General features: G+C 44.7%; 1 protein-coding gene across 3 annotated transcripts in view; it reads right to left on the minus strand.

Moving 5' to 3' along the window:
• Nucleotides 1-25,615, minus strand: part of rerea (arginine-glutamic acid dipeptide (RE) repeats a) — a 122,123-nt gene that overhangs the window by 56,966 nt on the left and 39,542 nt on the right. For all 3 annotated transcript variants that reach the window (XM_070838890.1, XM_070838891.1, XM_070838889.1), the window contains 2 exons: nucleotides 14,189-14,699; nucleotides 6,368-6,438 (listed from right to left, as the gene is read on the minus strand). In XM_070838890.1, the coding sequence (XP_070694991.1) occupies nucleotides 6,368-6,438; nucleotides 14,189-14,555 (438 nt within the window). In that variant the 5' untranslated portion in view covers nucleotides 14,556-14,699. The remainder of the gene's footprint in view (nucleotides 1-6,367; nucleotides 6,439-14,188; nucleotides 14,700-25,615) is intronic.

Here is a 25,615-nt window from a genome sequence, read left to right on the forward strand (position 1 = left end):
ACAGAGACAAGCAGACACTTAAGACAGCCCCACACACAATTGTGAAAGGCTGCACCTCCACATGTTCATGTCTGTGAAATGTACCAGCTCGCTTACAGCAGCTGAGTGGACCATGGAATGAAAGGAAGAGCTGAGCATCACACACATACACACACGCACACATACACACACAAAATTGCCCCTAATGAGGGTAGCGCCCCTCTCTCAAGAGATGGCAGCGGCTGCTGCTCCACTCGATAAATATTAACAAGAAGTGCGACTGATGGCGGTGCTCACTGATCCATAATTGCATTTCAAAATGTTCGATGGGGGTGGGGGTGCAGGGTGATCGCGGAGGGAGAAATGGGAAGATAAAAAGAGGAAACTCAGCCTTCTAGGCAGTGACAAGAGACAAGTGATGCCTGTCTAGTCAACCTCCAAGCGTCATCTCGGTGGCTCAGCACCAATAAGAGACATTTTGGTGAAAGAAACGCAGTTTCTGCATTACAGTCTGACGTTCTCTTTTCATTGACTCTCTGTTGCATGCATCACTGGGCACTTTGACACTGCAGCTTTACATAAAGGGAGACATCTGAGGAGGAATCAGAAGGATGACAGGGAACACCACTCGCCATTGCAATATAGTACATTATTGTACATGATTTTTGTCTTTTGCATGGACCTGAATAGACGCAGACAAGCTAGCTGCAAGCTAATTAGCTAGTGGATCTCATTGTTAAGCCAATTCTCAGCATTTTGGATTCCATTAGGACTATACTCAGGGTCCACAGAAAACCTAATAACTGCTCATGTTAAGCATGCGTATATATGCACATATATTTGCATCTTTATCAAACATTTTTAATTATGCGCTCTGAATAGGTGGCATTTTCCGAGGCTGTATGATAAGCACCAGCTAAAACCATCAGTTGTGTGAGATACAATTAATATTTGGTGTGTGTATGTGTGGGTTTTTGTGTGTAGCAGAGGTGTACACGTGTTGTTTACATGATAACGGGGAAAGCTATGCTGTTATATCCACCCAACAAAAAATAAACACGCATATGAATACACATGTAACTGCACATGGACATTGAATATGTCCTGGTCATAAACTGATAACTATGGATCATCATAAGTTATCAATTAATCTTTATATGGTGTTCCTGCACATAGTTAATAGTAATTGAACTACATAGAATTTTAATCCACCAGCACAGTCTTAGGTCTGAGTCTTATTTAAAAACACTTCACAGCAGAACAAGTAGCTGATAAATTACTGCATATAAATCTGGATGGTATTTTGTGCATCATTAAAAAAAACTTTGCTTTGTCTTCTATCGTACTCCTAGAAACAATTATGCGATGCTGAAGTGAAAATGTAGAAAACTATAAATTGCTGTTTTTATCATTGCTTTTCAAGCTATCTGTTAATTAAGTGTATTGGCTTTCCCATCAATCATTTGTCAAACAGTCTGTAAATGGTATGTAGCTAGATGTACATGGCTAGGTGAGCATCTGGGAGTTCCAAATGCTATTCACTCAGTTACTGGAAAAATATTGCGCGTATAAAAAATAAATGCAGGGCTGACACTAATTTTGAAACATAATTCAAGTCATACTCTTGCTTCATTTGACAGTTCTCAATAAAGAGAAAATAATTATGGAAAACTTGAGAGGAATATGACCATTGCCTGTGGGATACACAGGCAATGTATCAGGACACCCCTGATTTTTTGTTTCTTAGCGTCAGTTACAACACTTAACCATGTGTGACCTTAATGACTGGGCGCCCAGAGGTCATGCAAACCCAACATGTACAAATCCTGCATGCGAGATGCAAGGCCAAACACTAATCAATAGGAGCTACGGTTTATGGGCCATTTGTTTTCCTTTCCAGGCACACCTTTTGTTTTAACACATTTCATCAATTAGATTGACACACCAATTACTTTCAGTATCTCACAAGCGTACAAAGTGCATGTGTGAACATGTTATTTGACAGTGCTGGAAACCTGAATAAACACACTCCATCTCAGCATGTTTTCACTGGACACACGTGTGAATGTTAAACATATCATAGATTTGCTTGCATACATCTCACAGTGCAAACAGAGCATGTTCAACCTTCAGATGACTATATGACAAAAAAAGCAACATATGAGCTGGACTCCTGGCAAGATAATTGCATTGTACATGGCATCTAATTAAATGTCCATAAGCAGGGATATCAAGGAGTAGAGATGTGTGCACGCGCGTGTTGTAACAGTGACAGAGCGACTGTGTGTGGGTGTGTATGTTGGTGTATTGGGCTCCTCAATCCTGCGTTCCCGGAGGGAGAAACGCTGCAATCACTCCATTAGCGAAAGAGGGGGGGAGACAGGGATGCTGGGAGAAAGCGAGGGGAGTAAGAGGGATGTAGGGAAGGAAGAGAGGGAGGATGGAGCACAGCTGACTTGGCCAATAACAGCAAATGCAGTTAGATACAAGCAGAGGGGGAGGTGGAGGGGGTCAATGAGCGTCGAGGACATGGACACAATGACTAGAACATGGGATGGGAGGAGGGAGGGAGGTGAGTGACAACAGATAAAGAGGACTGGGGGTGAGGGGGGGAATGATGTGTGGAAACAGACAGATGAGAGAGTGAGAGGGAGAGAAATGGAGACAGAGAAGACAATGGAGGTAAGAAAGCAGGATGGATTGGTGAAGTCAGGGTCAATGGGACGATACGGCTGCAGATTGTTTGACGCTCAGCTGCTGTCAGATGGCTTAGCCTCTCCTCTCACAACAACAGGAAACTCACATGGGTCTGTGTGTGCATGTGCATTACCATAAGTTGCATGACCAGAATATAAACATAATGACAATCATGAACATGTATGTACACACACATGCTATGTCTGGCAGGCTCAGTGCATAACTCTCATCAAATATAGATTGTAAACACATTACAAGGTCATGGCACTGGGCTTAAACTGAAACTAACCCTTGTGTGAAAATACACTGTAGGATTAGATTGATCTAAATGACCACATCTGAAAAGCCACATTTTTTTAAAAACATCCAGATCTATAATACATTTTTATAGACTTTTCCTAGACCATGTTTTGTGTGCATTTGTAGCGACAGCTGCAATTTTAGTCCCCGGTTCACATTTTCTGTTGTTTTGTTCTGTCAAATATATTTCTCTAGTGGTGCCATTGTTTTTCTGCTTAAATTTTTTATCTAAGTTTTGTAAATCATTTTTTCCACTTTGAAAATTGACAAAGATTATTACTGCTATTACATTTTTCCCTTTTTTAATAATCTAAACATGGGCATGGAGGCAAATGAATAATTGAGTGGTTGCATTCCGATATCTTGCTTCCACTCCTGCTTTTGTTTAAAGCCTCTAACGGTTAAAATGGCCTCCACTGGTCACCACTGTATCTGGGCAGACATTTTAGGAGGAAGGTAGGAGACTGAAATCTATATGCCTGGATCAATATGTCACAGGGGTTACAGTGGGCACCACAGCCGCCACTGTTGAGTAAACAAACCAGGGAGAATGATTGTCCTCCGAGTCCAAAATGACCCCTATAATGCTGCAGGATGGATTTTTTTTGCATGTGTTATTGCTGAATAACTGTGATGTGCGTGTTCAGAAGCCACAAGGAAGCACACGTACATGCAACGAGACTGGTCTCAGAAGCATCACAGCACAGAGGAGACAGACAGTGAGAGAAAGATATGAAGACACACAGAGGTGGGCTTCAATCCTTGTTCTTCCCCATGCAGGAGAGATTAATGGCTGCATTCAGGATTTCTACACACCACTAATTGGATTCACAGGTCATTAGATAAAGTACATGAGTGAGACCGTTACAGCCTAAAGACTGAGGCAGGAGAGAGAGACGGGGAAAAAAAGGAGAAGGGTGCAAGAGGGGCAATATTGATGAGGTTGTTTGGTTCAGGACCAATGAAATTTCCTCCCCCTCTGCTGCGCCTCCAAAGCCCTGTTCCCCCACACAGAGGGGGGTTGATCGATAATTTGTGCGGCAAGAAAAAAGTGGGGGTTGGAGACAGAGGCAGGGAAGGATGATGAGAGGATAGGATAGGAAACAGAGAATGTTGACGTCTAATGTGTGGTTCACTTGCATGGATCTCAAGTTGCCTGTTGTCTCTCCTTTTCAACATATTGTATTGTGGTAAGAGAAGGAAATGAGATTACACTGACCATTATGTCCCACAAAAGAGCAGAATGAGTGGATAAACATTTTTTCCTCCCTAAGGCACAAGTCTGTGCCCCAGTTTTGAGAGCAGGGTGACGGTGACGGGCTAGATTCGAGGTTGGCCAGCTAGATGGTAGTTTATACCAATGTGTGCAATTACAACCTAAATCATCCTAAAAGAGGATTTTGCACTGGTCTAGTAAACAGAGATTATGAGTTTTCAATGTAGCTAACATAGTGCCAATCTTTTGTGATTTGTAGCCGTGGCGACAAAGTGAGCTCATTGAAAAACACTGTACTTGTTTAGAAAGCCAGCGGGGCTTGTTGTTTTAACATAGGAGGACAAGGGTACAGTCTGCTCAAACACATACAGGCATGCAGATGGCTGTTCATTAATTACAGATGGATGGGGGGAGGGAGTAACAGTGAGAGAGAGACAGAGAGAGAAAGAGAGAGAAAGAGAGAGAGAGAGAGAGAGAGAGGTCAGCTAATGGAGCTAGTATACTCTCTCTTTCCCTGGACAATTACCTCTGTCTGGCCCAGACCTCTTCTGGCACTCTTAATCAAGGTGCAGGTGCGTGGGTTTTTGTGCAAGTATGTGTGTGTGTGTGTGTGTGCGCATGCGCATGCATGAGGAGGGGTTCCTGCCGTCCTCAGCACTCTCTAGCAGCAATCCGATTAAAGCCCTGCTGCTGTGGGGCCTGGCTGTCCTCCCCTCTGCAAGGCCTACAGCTCACCTTAAAACCCCTTCTGCACACAACAACTGCCCTTCACAGACAAAAGTATTCACGCATGAAACAAAAATGCCAACACACTTACCTCAAATACACACACACACGCACACACGTACACACACTATTCCGCCCTTTCTAAAAGTGGTGTGTGTGGCCTCTGAGCTGACCTCCCATCATCACCCTGGCTGTTGGCAGCCATTACTTTGGCCCCCTGGGGCCTGGCCGCCCCTCATAGAGCTCTCTGTATTCTGCTTAGACAACCAATCTGTTAAAAGAGAGGCAATGCTCACTCAAGCAGGGTTAGATGTTGCTTCATTTGGCAGCACAGACCCACTGATAAGATATTTCAGAAGTCTTTGCACATTTAACAGCAGTCGGATTACTGCAAACCTGCACTACAACGCGTACTGCTCTCTGTTCATGAAACCATACAAAGGACCAATTAAAAACAATCACTTTCCGTTACATAATTAATTTCAGGCTTCAACAGTAAGTTTGCATTTGGTGAACTTTGGAAAAATCCCACAGCCAACCATTATTACTTTGTGTAAAAACACCCAGTTTCATAAAACAGCACTTCCAGATTATATACTGATTTGAAAACATATAATCTGTACGGTTTTGTAGGTAGCTGTAAAACATCCATCCATTTCTAAAACTGTGCAGTGTGTCATTTGAGGCCACTACAGCGCAGGCAAATGATCTAACCGAATATCTTAAACCACAGTGTTACATCCTTTTCATCAGCATGAACAAAGACAAATCTGTTGGGTGAACTCAAATGTGACTTCCCCTTTGGCAGACACAGAGAATGCAGTGAGAATCAATTGTGTGAGTGAGATACATTTTCGGTGTCCCAATGCAGAGAAAACAAGCACCACTTCGCTAAGCTGCCCGAGCCTGATGAATCAGCCATTCACAGTGGCAAATTAAAAACTAATTTCTTTCTTTATTCAGCAAAAAGAGGCAATTTGGCCACATTAGGTTGTGAAAAAAATCAATTAAAAACTGGTGATGGTCTCCTTCATTAAATCAATTAAGTGCATCGACAAACATCTTTATTTCCATTACAAGCATTATTACACTGCCAGTGGATTGCAAAGGTGGTTAATATTCAAGCCTGATTCTCAGCGGGATTTTTATTTTTTCACATGAACCTTTGAAAACAGACCTCAGGATACAAACTGATTATATGCCATATTTTACTATGATTTATGTGCACTTCTCCACGGTGTAAGAAAATGTGCTACTCTGTACCTATATCTCCTAATTATGGTGCACACGCCATCACATCGCTGATGTCTTCAGGCGTTTTTGTGCTCTAGAACAACAGCGGTTTGTTTTCCAGCTTGAGGCACAGAATGGGTGGGTGGATTAGTGCTGAACGTCAGGCCAGTGAGAGGACAAAGGGACAGGACAGACAGGAAGTGAAATTTTACTCACCAGCTTGAAATCCTGAATGCTACAAATGAAGTAGGGAGTGTTGGGCCGCCGACTTTCAATGTACACACAATCTGCAAGTGAGAGAAAAGAAAAAAAAAAGTTTGAAAGACGACACTTCACAAAGCTTTCATGTTTTTATGCAGCTAGACTGAGTAATATTTTATTTTGCATGCTGTTACCTCTGCTGAAAAGACATTTTTCTCCTTGAGTCAAATTCAATTGGAATGCGAGTAATAGGATTAAGGACTTTTGGAGCGCTACAAGGTTGCCTTTCCAAAGCAAACATTACGCCCAAGGGGAATTATGTTATTGTTCCACTCCATTTATACACCAGTGAGCAATACTGGCTTTAACCCCATTCCAACCTCCCAGTCCTCACTGTAACTCTCATTCTGTAACTACAAAATGACAACTACTGTCATTGCACCTACATATGTCCAATTAGCTTTGGGTTAGCTTAGTGGTAAAACAAAAAAAAAAGAGACAAGAAACCCACCCACTGTCTTGACATTCATGTTTTCAAATGTTGCCATGACCCTCACACAAGTGTTAAAAGCAGCTCTCTCACATTGTGTATCAGGAGGTGGCCCTGGCCAGTTGTGCTGTTAAATTGAATGTGACTGGCGGTATGGCCAGGTCGTGAACTTTCATCTCCTTAACAAAAACATTCACGCTGCAGAGGACAAAAAACACACAGCCACTTCTGTGGAGAAGACAGGGAGGTGGAGGTGTGGGGGGTGGGGGCATGGCTAATGGTTACTGCTAAAGCCTGGAACAGTGCTCTCGAAAAACAGCCAAGGGTGAGAATTATTAGAGAAAGGGAGATTTGAATTCACAAAAGTCAAATTAGCATAATAGTCTCCCATTCGCATTTAGCTTTTAGCTGAAGCAAAAACCAGGAGTCTGATCAAACTGAGCAACATTTTAATTTATTTTTAGTTTGAATAATAACCTGTCAGAGACAGTTCTGACTTACTCAACAGGCAAGGCAATCACAAACCATTGACACTTAATGGATCAAAAAAGTTAAAATAGGTTGCAACCACTGAAATGTGGCAAGCCATTTGACTGCTTCCAGGGCTGGTTTTGCCAACCATTTGGTGCGACAAAGCACAGCTCTCTTGCTAACTTAACACATACACAGGGCCATGAACATGGACAATATCTTGCAGCTCTGTAAGCTTTGATTTAAAAAAAAAAAACCACAGGTAAGATTTACACTGACAACAAGAACTGGTGCTGGTGCTCATTTCACCAAAACACATGCTGAGCTGTTCCTTGCTGAAGGACAAACCCACACTCTCCCTGACAAAAGATGTGCGACTAGCTTTTTTCAGTGACTGACAGTACCATCATCTGTTATTTATTTGTTTGTGTCAACAGAGTTATCGATCTGGCTGTGGTTTATCTTACTGCTTGCAGAGGAAAAGAGGGGTGGCAAAGATATTAAATGGCTTTGACACCCAAGATACCATTTGTAGAGGGGCTGGTGTGTATGAGTGTGCCCGTGACATCATGGTCTTTGTTTTTGAGAGGCTGTGTGTGTGTGTGTGCGTGTGTAAGTGTAACCCGAGGGTGGGTTTGTTATCTGCTGTGGGCTGAATGAGCTGTTCTAAGGGGAGGGGGGTTTATCGCCCTCGCTGGCTCTGAGTGACGCATTATATCTCTCTCACTACTGCCCTCTTCTCGCTTTTCCCCTCTCCCTCCTTTTCTCCCTCCTCTACACCATCCCTGGAAGTCATTTACAAGATAACATGAATGAAAATATCCATCAGTGCTATTGTGTGATCTGTGAGCAACACAGTGCGTGTGTGAGTGCGCGTGAGTGCATATGCGTGTGTTAAGAGAGACAGAGAGAAGCGGATAGACGAGGAGGACGGGGGGAGCAGGAGGGAGGGAGGGAGCGGGGGGAGGGCTGAGAACAAAAGAGACTAATCTGAATGAGATGACATGTTTCGGAGGAGTCAAATCGGGGGAATTAGGGTTTAGTGTCCCTTCACCTCGTCGGCACATTCATTTAGAGAGGCCAGATCTCTGTGTCTACACACCAGAGCACATCAACAGGCATAAAGAACAGACAGTCAGAGTGAAAAAGATAGGTGGTGGAAAAAAAAAGAGAGACACGGATCTAGTTTAATCATTCACAGACGGCAAGCGAGTCTATTCTTCGAATGTCAAAAGCACATTTTGAATTCATCCTGGGCACTAAAAGTCTACTACCTCAAGGGCATTTCTCTGAAAGCGACTATAACACGAATCTCAATGAATGTGAAAGTTAAAGCCGAGTTAACGCTTCAGACTCTGCCTTTTGAATGAAAAGGAGGCAACGGAGCTCAGGGAGGTTGGGGGGGGGGGGCTTGTCAAAGCGGGCCACACGGTTCCTCCAGGGTCTGCCTGGCTTGTTAAACATTCCTGCCATTTTGTGCATTTGGAAGTGGGTCTCCTCGCTCAAGTGGAGAAGAGGGAAAGGGAGGGACGGGAGGTTTAGCTGTGGTGGGGGTCTCCGTGGGGGGATGGGCAGGTTTTTTTTTTTGTAAGGGTTGAAGTGTGTATTCGTTGGATGAATGTAGCCTTCGTTGTAAGAGGGAGAACCACAGCAAGACCTTTGTAGTGGGCATCTCACTCTCTAGGTGGCCAAGTTTAGCTTCATGTACTTGCCTTCGCCTTGCAATCCACTGCCAATCGCCATGACACCAAGACAGATAGAGAGCAAGAGAAAGTTCAATAATTCGACACAGGGAGATAATCATGACACCACTGAGCGCACCTCCTCAGACCTGAGCACTGCACCGAAACCTGATCCTGAACATTGTCACTGCCGAGTGCAAGCAAGGGAATATTCATTGTTATAACCTCACGACACACACGCACACATATATATACACACACACAGCAATTTTCTCAGCTGTAGCTCATTGTTCAGCCAGCCATTCTCTTATGGCTGCCAAGCATGTCTAATTTAAAACACACCTAGCCTCAGCAAAAGAACCATGTCCTACTCTCTCTGTATCAAGCAAATAAGATACTGTTTAATTTGCTGCAGCATTTCAGCAGAGGGGAGGGGGGAGTTCTTAGATAATATCAGCTTGGTTTTTTCTTTTACGTGCCAACAATGGAAAAGTCACATTGTGAACACAGTCATATATGCCAATGTTTTGTAAACACTGAAGGGAAGGGGGGGTGGTTGGTGCTATCAAATGAGATCAGCTAAGCAAAGTAAGAATATGAGCATATTTTAGGATACAACGCAGGCTTATTAAAGCCAGACGAGTGTCTGTTGAAGCCATGCTTGCAGGTGGTGAGTGTTAGCCATGAGGAAGGACGCACCTGCATTGTTAAAAGTGGTGCTTGGCTCAAACTGCCAGAGCACACGAGCACAAATGCACTGGCACACACACACACACACACACAGCGAAGTAGTGAACGGCTTTAGCAAAGCTACCCCCCTTGAGTGTACTGATCCTAAAATTAAATAGCACGAGGAATGCAATAATAGAACCACAGGGGTGTGAGGGGACTAGAGGGCCAAGAAAGACAGAGAGCTTGGGAGAAAGAGGGAGAGTGGTGTTATTACTGATCCACCACCGACCACAGCGCCTCTGTGAGGGAGACCAACTGATGACCAAGGCTGCCATGTGCCACTTCTAGCTGGGCCGGACACTTGATTCTTCCCCAACTTCCCGTCCTCTCTCCTCATCCGCAAATCCAACAACTCTCCCCTCTTCTCACTGGAAAAGCAGTGGGAAATACCTGGCAAGCGATACCATCAGCTCTCTACAATAGGGTAGGCCTACAGCTGACTGAGCTCCTAGGGGAGAACAGAGGCTCTTTGACAACAACCCCCCCCCCCCCCCCCCCCCCCCCCTCTCTCTCTCCCTTTCCTCTCGGCTAGCCCACGCTTTCTCATTTAGCAGTCGGCAGGTGGTTGGATTTCACTAAAAAGCCCTTTTCCCAGAGTCTCTAGCGTGGTGAGAGATGGAAGAGCAGAGAGGGCTTTTTAAAAATAGATCTGTTCAGTTAGCGACAGGCTACAGATTCACACTGCTATGTTTCAATGTGAGATGACTCCCAGGGCTTGTCCCACATGTTAGCTTGACTGGAAAAAGCAAACTGATCGACAGCTAGCCTTTATAGCTGAGCAGATATGCTATGCTAATCAAGCTCTAGCCTTCGATGCCTTGGCACTGGAATAACTCATCCAATACTCACTAAATCACATTATACCAACTTCTCTAGATGATCCGCACTGAATAACAGAATTCAAATGTGTTGTGCTCTATTGGGTACTTTTGTTTTTAATCCAGCTTTAAAATGCTGCTGAAACTACACATAAATGAACTGAATTTAATCTCAAAAAAGACTAAATCTAATGACATCTAGAGGTTTGGCATATGAGAGCAACTGCAAAGGAGCAGTCAGTCAGCTAAGCCCCTACACTTGCTGTCCTGAGAAAAGAGCCATAGTGGCAATAATGACAATATACAATACACGAGAGAAATTACAGATGACATACATCTAAGACAGAAAAACTGAAGCCCTTAAGGAGCATGGCAGGTTTGTGTGCCAACAGTTGGTCTGAAGCTTGAAGAAAGGAGGAGGTGGGGGGCTGGTTATCCAGCTCTACATGTGTGTGTCAGACAAACTCCTGCCGCACAGCTTACTGTGTGTGCACATGACACACACACTGACATACACTCCCCAGGGTTCTCTGGTGGCTGCGGCAAGAAGCGCCAGCTGTCCACATCAACAACTCCCCCAACACTCATACACAAAAGGTGTTTTTCAAAGACTACCCCGCAATCGTTCTGTATTATACACTGCACTAACTGCGTTACGTCACTTTCTACGACAAAATTACTGAGTTTAATCACGTCTTGTCTTTTATCGCCCTGATACTTGGTGAGGAGGCAGCTGTGGTAGCCATGTTGTGTGACATAAACCAAGTTAGATGGGCAGAAGGAGCGGAGTGGGGTGGGGGCGGTGTTTCCATTAGTTCTCTCTATTTAAAACAGACCAGCTAGACAGTCAGTCAGTTAGGAAGGAAGGAGACATGCTATGGCAGCCAACCACCTGCAGCAGCAAGCACAGTTCTGCTGCAGTGGAGAGGAGGGGTGAGCAATGTGGATTGTAAAATGTGTGTGTGTTTGGCTGAGCTTGTGTGAGTTACAGGAGTGTGCTTGTCTGAGATATGGACTGTATCTATGACTATTTAAAGCATATCTTTGTATATGTGTTAGTGTGTGCATGTGTGTTACAGTATTCTTGTGACTGTGCACAAATACTGGCATACTGTGTATGTGTGAGTACTGACATGTTTTTTGTGTGTGTCTGTGCGTCTAGGGTGTCTCCTATTGATCCCCCCATGGCAGTGTGTATAATCTCCAGAGAGAGGATCTATAATCTGGGGTGGGGGGGTGGACGATTGTAGAGAACAGGCTCTGAAGGTGTCTGGCTGGGCCTGGGGAAGTGGTGAGAGCTCAGCCACAGGGCATAGATCGATTTGGCATGTCTGCTAGCACTGCATTGGGCTGTTCAACCCAGCAGTCGACCATACAAATGGCCTGGGACACAGTCCCCTGGCCACCACCACAGACGCACTCCTCCATCCTTTTCAAACAGCAACAGAGCTAGATTTAGCTGCAGGGCCACCTATTGGCCCATTGCACTTCTCCTTCCACCCTTCCCCATCCAATCAATGTGCATTAAGCCGCCTGAACCCATCTTCAACGGATAGAAAAGCTAAACAGAGAGACTGGAGGGTGGCTGGAGATTGGGAGTGTGCAGATGGTTTCCATACAATCTTACCTGTTATTTCTTATGTAATGACATGGGCCTTGATGTTTCTAAAGCCTCCCGAGACAAAAGCAATCAAAGCAGTATTTTGGTTGACAATTTCTTTCCGTTTCTACATTGCTTTCCATCACCGACTTCTTCCCTCTCCCCATGTCTGGGGTGGTGCAAATCCCTCTCCCAGGGTGGTCAGTTTTACATATTGTGTGTCACTAGACGGCTATAAAGGGATTTAACATTTAGTAAAGCATAATCCATCGCAGGCTTTGTGCCTGCCTAAGCCGCACACATCAAATCTGATTGCAAGAAGACTGCTACCAATGACCAAGCAGGAGGAGGAAAACATGCACTGCGTACACACTCACATACACACACACGGCTTATCGCTCGAACAATAAGTAGAGGAGACAGCAGGAGGTCAGTTGCTGAGGTGGAGGATCTTCCATGTTGACAATAGGAGGTAAATTACAAACTAGTGTACCGGTGCTGGGGCCGCCACTACCCAATCGCGGCTCATCCCTAATCTAAACCCATCTAACAGCTCCAGTCCATGTGGTGGGAGCAGGCTGTGACACTCTAGACCCGTCAAACTAATTGAAGGAGAAGACAGGAAACGTAAATATTCCCCGTCAACCAGACACTGGCTGTGCTCGGATGTGGAAATATAAATATTCGGCAGGGCTAATCCACTGAGACGGTCGACTTTGTTTATATGCCTTTTAAATGTTTCATTGATGTGACTGACTGCTTCCGTTTTTTTTTTTCCACCACCCTCTCTCCCCCTCTACTCCCCTCTCTCCGCATGGTTAACTATGAGACAAAGCGCCGGTGCTCTCTCTATTAAACATGAAATGCGGAGCAAAAAAAGGCTTCAATGGAGTCCGTTGCAGAGCATTAGAGGGACAGAAATAGAGAGTGAACAACAGCAAGGCTTGGGTTAAGTGTGACTGCTTGCTTGAGGACCTCCACCGATACTAGTGCAGAGATAATTTAGCCAACAAGATTACGCAGCTAGATAGAAAGCGCAGAATGGGAGGTCTGGCTGTTTCCCTGTAGCAACTTGAAGTTGTCTCTTTGGTAGCTGAAAAGAAAAGGGTTGGGTGTTTGTGTGGATGTGTGTATGTGTGTATGGGTAGGTATATGAGAAGTAGATAACGAAACACTCAGGCTGTAATTTCCTTCATCTTCCCATTAAGTACCCAAGCAATGCAGGCCACCACCCCCCAACCAACCCCATTCCCACTCCGTGACCTTTTGCTAGCCGCTACATAAACCAAAGGACATGGCGGCAATGATTTAGTTGCAAGCCGAAAAGCACTGTAGCCGAGTGAGAGCAGACTACACACACACCTAGCTAGCCTGCCGTCCTTTCCAAAAGAGAGTGTTGGCACCCCCCCCCCACCCTCTAATACAACCAATTTATAAACAGTAGGTGAGAGAGAGGCCATGTTTACAGCTGCGGAAAAGGTTGGTTCTCCTTTTAGCCTCATTCATCTGACGTAATAAAGACATTATATATCCCAGCTCAAACATCTCTCCAGGAAACTAGAGTACCTTTTGGCCAGAGAGGAGATAGCATACTTTCAGTGAGTCAGATGGTGTTGGGATGAAATCATTATCATGGCTGTCGTCACTATCATATCATCTAGTGAAGCACCACTTTGCTTTATTGACTTAGCCCAAGACAAAGCACAGAGTGGGTCAACTTGGAATTGATTGTATTATGCATGGGCCTCTAGCCTGAGGGAGTACTTCTACTGTTAGAGAGCTGCTACTTCGGAGAATCTGCAGTCCCTCTCCATTTTATTGCAAAATAGATGACTGTTTCTATAAGGACCCAGCAATGAGTCATTGATTAATTAAATAATTGTCTCAATTCCTAAAACAAGCTTATAGAGAACAAAGTGGGGCACAAGTAAATAAGCAAATATGGTGTTAAGAGGATAGGCTTAGAATTATCAATAAACTGGGAAAATTGATTAATGGACATTGGAGATTGAAATCATTTGATTAGCCATGAGTAGGACTTACCCCCCGGTCTGTAAACAACATCATCTTCTGTGATGAAGGACGTGATTTCTCCGTTCTCTGTGCGCTCGTAGCGTGACTTCTTCTTAGGCGTCTTCTTCTTGCCCTTCTTGCCGGCCTCCTCGGCCGTACCGCTGCCTCCACCTGTGCTGCCATTATCGTTGTCCTCATCCTCGCTGTGTTCGCTCTCTGCATAGTTCTTGGCCCCGCCCTCCAACGTACAGCTACGGCGGGGCCTGGAGCTTTCGCTCTCGCGGTCGCCCCGGTCCCCATCCTGCCGGCGGGACTTACCGGCCTCTCTCTTGTCCCGGTCCCTATCTCTGTCTCTGTCCCGCTCCTTCTCCCTCTCCTTCTCTTTGTCGGCCGTCATGATCCGCCACGTGCCTTCCTCAGTCCTCTCACGGCTGGGCCTCCGTGAAAGGTAGACTGTGAGCCTGGGCTTCAGTCTTCTGAATTTACCAGTCAAATCCAGGGAAAATTTGGCCACACCAACAACCCCAGTGTTTCAGAAAAGCTGTGGAAAAGAGAAGAAAGACAATTAGTAAACCCTACATAAATAATCATTATCCTTACATTGCAGAAGCTATATTTCAGCACAATGACTTGTTTTGTGCTGAAGATCTTTTGTGGGTGAGAAATACAAGATTAGTTTCTAGAGATCATGCAGCTGCGCTGACTCTTCCCAACTTCACAGTAATTGTTGGCACTCCCCTCCACAACCATGTATACTCTGGAGAGCACTGAGGAGCTTTATCAAAGAACAGAACCTTCTGGTTTTCTGCTCAAACACATTTCCATTCTTTCAGAGAGGCAGTAAAACTGAGTTATTAGAGGGCAAAAGAGCAGAAAAAAGAAAGTGAGAAAAATAGAAAGACAAATGCAGTATTTGTAACACAATAAGCTAAAGGGAATTTGTAACAGAAAAAGAAGATGGTAGTGCTGCATAGAGGATGACGCAAGCAGCCAGAAGAATTCCTCAAAGATAATGTGTCGAGGGGCTTTTTGACACAAGACGCTGCTTGTCTTTTGCAAAGCCACAGGAGAGACACAGCATGAAACTCAATGACAGAGTTAACTGGATAGCTTCTCTGCAGACCATCTGTGATGACACCACGCTCAATTTTACTCATCTGTCTGTCTGTGTGTGGTTATGTGTGTGTCTGTGTGTGTGTGTGTGTGTGTGTGTGTGAGCGTGTACTCTGGCTCACTGGACTGCACCCCACCCCTACCCTCTGCCCTGGCTGACAGTCACCAGTGTGTTAATGTGAAGTGACAGCTCTGGAGGGAAGAACACAGCAATCCACTGGGTAAGGAAAGGGAGAGGAGAGAGGCTGAGCCAGTCATTTGCCATGCCTAGTCCACTGCCATTTTCAGCTATCGTTGTTCACTCAAAAGGAACTCAGCTTCCACGTTCTCATGCCATAATGAAATCCTCCATAAACAGTGAAGTGGGCAAAGCTGAAGCAGCACGCTGTCTGCACTACACTGCCCCTACACACTGTGCCTACAAAGGACGCTTCTCATTTACTGCCAGTGTTTGCCCCCTCCACCCCCCACTGCAACAAATTAACTAGAAATAGTTATTACAGCCCCCAGAGGGATCAGACCAGGCAATCAGCGCCCGTGTTACCATGGTTGTGATAGCAGGGTGGGAGAGGGAGAGCGCAAAAGGAGGGTGAGGGAGAGATTGAGCTAGGTACGGCAGACCTAGCTTCGAGTGAAAAGGAGTCAAGCAAATGGACGTGGGATTATTGAGAGAGCTATAAAGACCGTGAGGTGAAGAATAGAAGTACAGAGTGAGGTGGAAGATTTTTGGCGCACACACACAAATACGCACGCACACACACGTACAATGAGGCACGTTTGACAACGGCGCTCCTCAGCAGCGGGTGCTGTCATCTCGTGAGCAGACGCCAACTGACAGGGCAGCTGCTCTTGTCGTCGGCTTCAACACAAACACCGGGCCTGATTAAACCGCAGCCTCGTCACAGCCCCATTAATCACCTAATGATGAGTTACCACGGCGACCACTGAGCTGCCAGCATATACACACAAGAACACATTAGTGCACACACAGGGCGCAAGGGCTCAGGAGGAACCCAAGGCGCATGTGCGTGTGTCCCACGCCCACCGTGGATACACACCTCCGCTGGTGTGCCAAAATACACACTGTGCCCCCTCCTATGTCCATATCCAGCAGCATGTCTTAGAGGTGTGAGGAACATGAAAACGTTGATGAAGGTACTATTTGATAGCACCGCTCTAATCCTGGGAGCTGCCAGAATCTGTGTGTGAGCTAAGCACCTCTTCTCTCCTCTAATCAGTAACATAAGCCTCTTCCACTGAAACCAACGAGGACCCTGAACTGTTGCAAATGGAGGGCTGGCCCATTCTCCTTTGATGTTGTGGGCTGCTATAAGCCTCTATAAGTATCTTTACAATCTAGGTGCTATTAGTTTGCATCTGGATACACTTAACACAAATGCCTCATTCCTAAAGTCTGCATCTCCAATTACCTTGCTGACGTTAGCATAATTGTATTCATTAACCCTCAGAGTGTGAACAAAATCTTTATACAGACATGCTCTTGCTAATGTTAAATTGTGATAAAAGTTTTACTTGTCACTTAATAATATGGTCAAGTGTCTATGTTAATGTGTTGCACATCAGCAGCTGTAGTTTGATGCAGATAAAAGAGCAATTTGAAGTTGAACAAATTGAGTGAATAAAAAAAGAGTGAGTCAGAGTAAAGTGAAGTAGTAGCACTGTGGCAATGAAAAGTCATAATGTATTGATGGCTGACAGGGAAGAGAATGAGAAAGTGCGACGGAGAGAGAAAGCGAGGGAGAAGGCTCTCCACCCACTACCCTGGAAACAAAGTGCTTAGTAGAAAGCAGCGCTGGCTGCCTGGCCGATGAATAACGCTGTGAGGGGGCAGGTGAGGCTTGGAGCTATTACACATCAATCACTGGGCCAGGACCCTTTGAAAGATACCAGCTGTCTTAATGGAAAAGAGAAGGAGGGGGCAGTGGCTGAGGAAGGGTTGAGGGGGTCCCAGTCAACGTCACCCTAATCCACCATTTACATTACTGCAATGGAGTCAAGGGCTAGCAGCCAGCGGGGCCAAGCTAAAATACATTTCTCTTTTCCGAGCTTGTTTAAATGAGACCTCTGGCCTGAAAAAAACCCCACAGTTTGTGGCTCGATTAACACATCATCCCCCACAATGGCCACACAGCAGGTTTCTGTTACTAAACACAGTTTTTTTCACTCCGTCTCTCTCTCCAAAAACAGCCTTTTAAAAAAACCCATGTTTTATTCATTCCAATAACTCCCACCTTTACCCAAATCCATGCTCATCTCTGCAGTTTTAATCTAAACCTGTCTGAGGATAAACATCCAAATTGTCACGCTTTGCTTGAGTACCTATACATCTGTAGGATTTTTCTCATCCCACCAAATTTTTGTAATTGATTATCTTGGATTGTGTAAATTTGCAAAATCTGGTCAATTATTTATACAGTATTTTATAAAAAATAATAAAGAAACTGGATTTTTTTTTTACATTTAAATGCAAAATAGGATCTAACAACAATATAACCCTCACAGCCATGCACTCAGTTTTGGGAGAGAGACTGAAAAGTCATTCATGGCATATTCAATTGGAGAATTATGAAGTAGCAAAATGTGATTGGCAAGGATTTAGGGCCGGCTTTGCAAAGGGATTGAATGAAATACTCGCATGAATACAGATTAGAGGAGAACAATGTTAGCATGAATATACACAGGGTTATTAACAATGAGGGCAACTCAAATTGATCCGAATAAACCAGCCAGATCCTCAGCAGTGCATGGATTCTAGCTGTGGTGATGTTGAGCTGCAGCAGGTTTTCGTCAGCTCCAATCCATTACTCAGTGCCATCTAATCTAAGCTGCCATCCAAGCCCCCTAGAAACAACAGCACAATGAAAGGGCTCAGCTGGAGGCAAGGGGTAGGCCACTTCATAAGGGATTCTCTGTGGTCTCTGCACCCCGCCTGCTTTGTCTTACCTGGTGCAATCATGGCTTGCTATATTCTCCGAGGCCCTCTCTGTTTTAGTTCACATTGGCAGGGCAAAGACACTTGTCTGCTCCGCTTGTTTTTCAATTCACTGATGAGTAACCACATCTTTTTTCCCTCTGCTAAAGCTGTGCTCACAAAGGCTCTATTTTTAGCCGGCATCCGGGGTTAGTTTAGTAGGTAAAAGCCGTGCTCGAGAAAAGATAGCTTGGGGCTTTCCAACATCAACATTTAAACCTGCCTAGAGACTCCCATGGTAAAAAGGCAAAGCAGCGTTCCACAAGAACACATTCTCAAGCACAATGACACCGTGTGCAACAATAAACTATTACGGTCTAAAAAGATTAAGAGAATTTACAAAATCTCTCCCAGGATAGCAACAGCATCCGTTACTTTCCTCATGTTATATAAACTGATACCGACCAAGTCAAACATATTCTCTGTCCAACAGTCCACAGGTACTTTCAGCCACAGACATAAGGATCAGCCTGTGTGCTCCACTGGGCCTAAGCCTCTACTCCATCTCTAAAAGAAGGCTAAATCCTACTCTAGTCCCTGTTTGTGTGCTCTCTGTGAGAGCTCCAAATGGCCCTGAGGGGGCCGCTCCACAACCCAAGATGTCCATTATGTACAGGGTCTCTGAGAAGGACTTCATTTTGCAGCCTAATGCCAGCTACTTCAAGACGCAGCGCCTTTCAGTCTGCCACGTTTGTCTGGCTGGAGCAAAGCTGAAGGCCATTTCAGCAGCTCCGACTGCCTCACAAGGCATCATGTTTGGACACAACTCCTGAGGGAAATGCCAGGGTTGTCCATTGTCACCCTTCCCCTTTCCTCTAAATGAGGCACTCTTGAGAAATGTAATCGTAAGCAGGTCAGTAAAGGACCTCTCCCAATGTGTCATTGATAAGAGGGCAGGAGAAGATGAGGTACGTGGCGGCAGACAGTGATACCATGAATGTAGCTCTTATTGAGTTTCACTGCAAATCTGTGGGCTGCTTTTCTTGCAGTGTGAATAAAGTGCCTGAATCTTAAGCATTTTTAGTGTCTTTCACCTTTGGGGAGGCACTGACAATTCAATTTTTTGGTGAATTATGCTGTTGTAATGGAAATTTAACCAAAGGTAAAGCTGGGGTTAGGAGAGGTATGAATACGCACTGGGGACACATTCAAGCCTGACATGTACTAAAAAATATCTGTATCATATAGCATGTATCTATCTCAATAAAATAGAATATAGCCCTAGCAGGGGCAGGAGGAAATGAGTTACATGACATTTTCTCAATGCTATAGATATATATATATACATATACACACACACACACACACACACACATATATATATACACACACACACACACACACACACACACACATATATATATATATACACACACACACACACACACACACACACACACAGTAAAAAGATTTACTGGGAAAGAAAAACCCCCAACGGTGATTGTGTCTTTGTTAGAATGAAAGAGCTCTTGAGATTTTAATATTTGAGCACTCAATCATGTTCCACTTCTACTGATATTCTGCAATCAAATATCCCCACTCTTCCTCCCTGATCTGCCTATCAGCTTAACGATCCTTTTCGTCAGTTCAACTCCAACTGGTAGTCTAAATGAGTGTGGGAGAGGAGGAAATGTATTCATACAGCTGCCCTACATCCTCCAGCTACTCTAATCACTATGTCACACAGAGCGACGTGCCAACACAGAGGAAAAACTAACATAAATAGATTAGAGTGACAGATAAGACAGCTCTGAGGTTTCAGACTGACAGCGCAGGCCAGCAGGGGCACTGAGGGATGTCTTGAAGAACAGCTCCCAAAAACAAAGCCATTAGGTCAGTACACAAAGCCATTTTTCCGCCTAAATTATTTAGCTTTGCGGTGGCAAACTCTGCACCATCCTCAAGCAGATGGTCGTGGGGGGAGGGGGGGCAATTCCTCCATTCAGCGTCTTATAATGATCCAAGCCAAAAAAACACCTCCACCTCTAGATACCACAGGATGGTATTACCTCTAATTAGTAAAGGCTATTATTTCAGATGCAAATGTTTCTCGCCTAACCACCAACCGCCACACGTCCAACCATCGTGATTAACTGCCAATACAAAATAAATAAAACAAAGGATGAGTCCTATACGCGTGACATCCCCTTTTGTTTGTCACCCTCCGCGCTCATTTCAGCATTCTCACAACCAGAGCTATAACTCACAAGTCAGTGTGTGAGCACTGCAAATAGACACAGTCAGTGAACGTTCTCCAGTTGGAGATGTGTTTGTTCAAGGAAAAGGACGGCGCTAAAAAGCAGTCAGTGGGGGAGGTGACTAGGGGAGTGGAATATTCAGTGTAGCGTTCAGTCTTGTCATCCACCATCTCAGTCGTGCAGGCCGGTGATCTTAGGCAGAGGGGAAAGCACCCTCTGCAGTGCACATGAGGAGAATAATATGAATCATGTCTCTGTGAGGCCTCTATCAGCTAGCCACTGTTTTTAAACTATAACCACAGACAGGGCTGTGTTGTAGATATTGCCCGTTGATTCACCTACTCCCTCATTAAAAAAAAAAAACGGCAGGGGGAAGTGGCCAGAAGTGATGAAAACACTGCTGGAACAAGCAGGATCTAAGCTTAGAGCTCCCATATTCTCTGAGGACAGCTCATAAAACATCCAGTGGCTGGGACTGGGCCTCTTACAGCGCTGGCATTTTAGTGGACCCTGCCACAAACACACAGGCCACACACACAGGGAGGCTACAAATACACGTAATTAATTTTAAAGAGTCTGAAGCAGCCAGACCTGCATGGTTTACTACCTGGACCACAAGCCAATTCTTAGGCCTTGGTCTTCACTTAAAAATACACAGCTACAATAGGGAACTATTTTCCAAAAAACGTTACCAGCAGGGGCCTAAAACAATGGGCTTGTGGGAAAGGGGGCTGGATATAACACAGTGTACAGTAGTGATCCGCAGATTAACTCTGCCTGTTCATGTGTGAAATGGAGACTTGATCCCTGACTGATAGTGTGCTATGCCTCCAGCAAACACAGGCTGCATATTTCACATCTTCCCAAACACCTGCAATATATTGGATTACACATTGCATCCTTCACTGGCACATTAAAAACACCACCTGACACAACATAGCTCAGGCCGACTACAGGCCTGTTGTCTTTTTTAAACCAAAGGTGAACATAGTCGGCTGAGTTGCTGTGAATAAGCCTCAGATATTCTTGGAATGTTAATGTTAGGCTTTGACCATGGCAGTCTCACCTACTTCTCCTCTCGTCACTGGGCCATAAATGATAATGAAAATATTCCTTAGCCCTGCCCATTCCACTAACGCATACACTTTCAAAATCTATAGAACATCAGCTAAATCATTTGCCGTCTTAAAATTTAGCAAATTAGCAAGTAACAGCAAGAGAAGAAATATGTATACAGTGGTGGAGTAACCGTTTATACTGCACAATGCTATGAAACGCAATTGTTAACTAATCCCTGGCTTGCATTGTGTTTAAGCACACCATATGCTGTGCTCATGCATAGGAAATCAGCCTCTAGTGCTTCTGCCATCGCAGTTGCTTAGTGGAAATCTAGGAGGACAGGTTTGTGGAGCTACAGTCTTGTTAAAATAGCTTCCCACTGCATCTGCAAGCTTATAAAAAGCCACTGAGAGCATATTCACTACAGTGCAGCATTCATCTACGTGTATACACACATGTCAATCTAAAATGTGTAGGCCATTGACACACACACACTTACAAGCACACACATACATATATAAACAAAAAAAAAGCTGCTGCTGAGCAACTGTATTTGCAGTCCAGGTCAGACTATGTGCTCAGCCAATAAATGGCTGGAGTGTAATGTGCCTTGACCTTCTATCTTTCTTTCAGCAGCTCCTTACATATATTGCTGTCTCTCCTCATATATCACTCGGGCAAATGGCGCCCTTCACCCTGCTCCCTCCTGTCCCCTCCTTAAAAGGCTGAGGGGACATCTTTGCCTGCTGTACTCAACTGACAGCCCTGGCAGCTTCCTCACCAAGCACGAGGGGAGGGGGAACAAGGCTCGTCAAGGGGAAATGCTGCAATGAATAATTATGTTTCATAACATGCCCCATCCCCCCTCCTTTATTAGCATCAAACAATAATTAATGGGGAACAAGGGGCACTGAAGAGTCTGCTTTTCGCTTTCCAGAACAAGAGGGTCAATATGCCCTTCAACCCCCTCTCTCTGCTCACCGTCAAAGCAGGAGACACCTCATCCCTCTAAAAACATGCTCTTAGCTTATTTATGATGCCAGTTGCTCTGCTGGAGAAAATGCAGCATTCTTGCTACACTCAGCAAAAATGGTCGGATCACTTTACGCAGCAGTTCACTACTTCCATCTCCACACCTCTTCTCAGCAGGCCAGCCCAACAATTCAATAATGAATATGAAATGCTTCCTAATTGATGTCTACGGGAGTTGGAGCAGCTGAAAATACAGGCTATTGGACATGGGCTTGACTTGATTAAGTTTTTGTTTCACGTATAAAAAAAAATAATCTCTGATCGGCAGTAGCAAAGCCAGTCTTGATCGAATTAGCTTTGCACTAAGAGCTCCATTGATCTTGGCACTCATCTGTGCAGATGAGATCCGGAAAGGCAGCTGGTAATCCAATAGCAGGGATGGGAAGTGCTTCAAGGACTCTGCTGTGTTTACCCACCTATTTCCTACACAAAGAGGCAAGATGTTAGTGCACGCCATTCACTGGACTGATTGGAAGCCACGGGGCCTTGGGAGCTCCAGAGAAATGAATAAGAGCCGCAGTGTGACCAAAAGCAAGGTACTTGAAAGCTGAAAGTAATTGCTTTCGCCATAGCTATCATGTAATGAGTAAACAGGATGAATCAAGTGGAGCGCAGATCAGTGTTTAAATGAGCTGTGCAGTAACGTTCAAGTCCTAATAGAGGCATTGCTTCATAATCCTTGCCAAAAACCTAAAAGCAAGGCCAATACCAATTTAAAGGTTCCATTCACTCGAGTTTGAAAGTGTAAGGTTAAGAGAATCAATGTAGGGAAATCTGTCTTTACACCGTGATAACTTCATTGCAGTATGCATTGATGCAAAGCTTCGCAATCAATTTTGCATGACACGAATGACATCAAACACGAACCCAGAGGGCAGGGAGCATGTGAAATGAAACGGAGCAAAACTAAGGTTGTAAAGGGCAAAACATACAGCTGTTTCGCTTGTGGAAATAGTTCAAGTGGAGTGTGCCCGAATCCTATTGCTGCCGTGCATTAGCTATAGTGCTGCCACAACAGCGCTCCCTCTCACACACACATACACACACCCGTAATCCATCAAGGATTCATGAGTGAATGCTCAATAACAGACTGAGTGCATTTCTCTCCTTCATATCACTGCAGCAAGAAAAGAGTGAGAACTCTTCAGCAACCCACAGACGCGCCACAAACACACTACTCTCATACCACACTAATAACCTTGGGCTGTCTACCAATGCCATGACTTTATGGAACAGTATGGGCTCTAAATAGAAGCTCAATTTCTCACCAGCAGTCAGTAACAGCTCTATTTCAGCCACCCCGTCATTAAATATTTATCTTAGCAGAGTTGCCGATCATACCAAGGTGATAACCATTTAAAAATCCAAATCTGGGGGCTTTTTCTTCCTGTCACGCACCACCTCACTCCACCACTGCCACAACAAAGACCTATTTTTAAAAGAAGTATCTACAAGTGTTCCTTTAATCAGTGCATGGCAGAGCTGCAGAAATCCCTCAACAACAGTCCCAGAGGAACATCTTTCTCTGAAGCCCTATCAGGCAGAGGATCTCCTTTACCGACAGCAGACTGAATGAGTGGGAGTGAGTGTGTTTGAGGATGAAAAGATGTGCTGCTACCTTGCTATGATGTCCTCTCCAACAATCTCAGAACAAAGGCCTCCATTTTGAAGAGGAGTTATGATGGCACGGTACACTTAAGGTCCTCTGTTACTGTGTCACCTATTGCTTTCTATGCTCTTTGTTAGCCCGCTGTTTGTTATGCTAGCGAGATAAGCCACTGTTGTGGGTGGCTGGGTGTACTACAGCAACCGGTGTGCTGCTTGAGTGCCAAAGCTGACAGTCTGTGGGAGGGATTGTGGGCGTTATAGATCGCTAGGAGACAGATGTCCAGTCTTGCCCCGATGCTGACTCAAACATTAAACCCCCCAAAAAAACCTGTCTGCAAACTGGACTGCTTCCTGGTGGGTCTTAAGTTGATCTTTATCAGACCAATAGAGTCAGCTCACTTTATCATGGCAACCATCCTGTTTTGCTGGCGCGGGGCTGAGCTGCTTTGTTATTTATGAAACATAAGAGGTGGAAGTCTACTCCGCTATAGCCTGATAAACATTACAAGCCGTCTTGTGCAGGCAAACAAGCAACCTGATTCCGAGTGTGCAAAAATGACACAAGGCTTGAGCAAACAAAGAAATGGAAGGTTTAGATGAATGCAAATACGTTAAATGAATATTGTGAGTGCCTCTGGAGAGCAGATGACTGGCAGGGCATTGGCAAAACATAGCAGTATTGTCTACCACGAGCGCACAGATTCTCCACTGCACTAAATAAGGGTCATGCTCCAATAAGCAGAATCAAACCCTTTGAGCATCTGTTGTCTTTAATTCTCCCTCTCTTTGTTTTACGGCGTCCCGTCACAGTTAATGATTTCCTCAAGATCTCCATTTTCCACATATGATTTACATGTTTGAAATGCTTAGTTGAGCAGATACCGTTTTGTAAAGCAGCCATTACTGCCAAGCTGAATGCAAACAGCGTTTGGGCAGGGCCTAGAAATTAAATTTCAAGAGGAGGAAACAGACAAGGTATCAGCATATTGCCTTTCAGTTTCTTCTGGTTTACATATCTGGATTGTGCAGTCATCCCTTCCAGAGAGAATCACCGCCAGCAAAAACAATTACATCCCCACCCCCACCCGAGCACAAGCCTCTCACTGACTGCTTCGACTCAGCTTGACAATGAAGCCCATTAGATCTTTCTGTGAATTAAAGCTAGTTAACTTAAAGCACTGACACACATCAAGAATAGTCCTTTTAGCATAAAAAACAGGAATGATTTGCTGGTTCAGAGAGATCATCTCCCTACATGCAGCCTGGGGCAGCCCTTACTGTCTACCTCATTATTTTTGGAAGAACAAGGCCACTGATGAATCCTGTTGGGTTAAATGTAAGGTGCTCTCATTATGACCTGACTCACACACAGCAGCAGACTGCTTTACCTTGCTCTTCTTACAGACAAAAGAAAATGGAGTAGCTCGCCAACACTGTAAATATATGGATAAATCT

Source organism: Pempheris klunzingeri, chromosome 11 (genome assembly GCF_042242105.1).
Source record: "Pempheris klunzingeri isolate RE-2024b chromosome 11, fPemKlu1.hap1, whole genome shotgun sequence".
NCBI lineage: Eukaryota > Metazoa > Chordata > Actinopteri > Acropomatiformes > Pempheridae > Pempheris > Pempheris klunzingeri.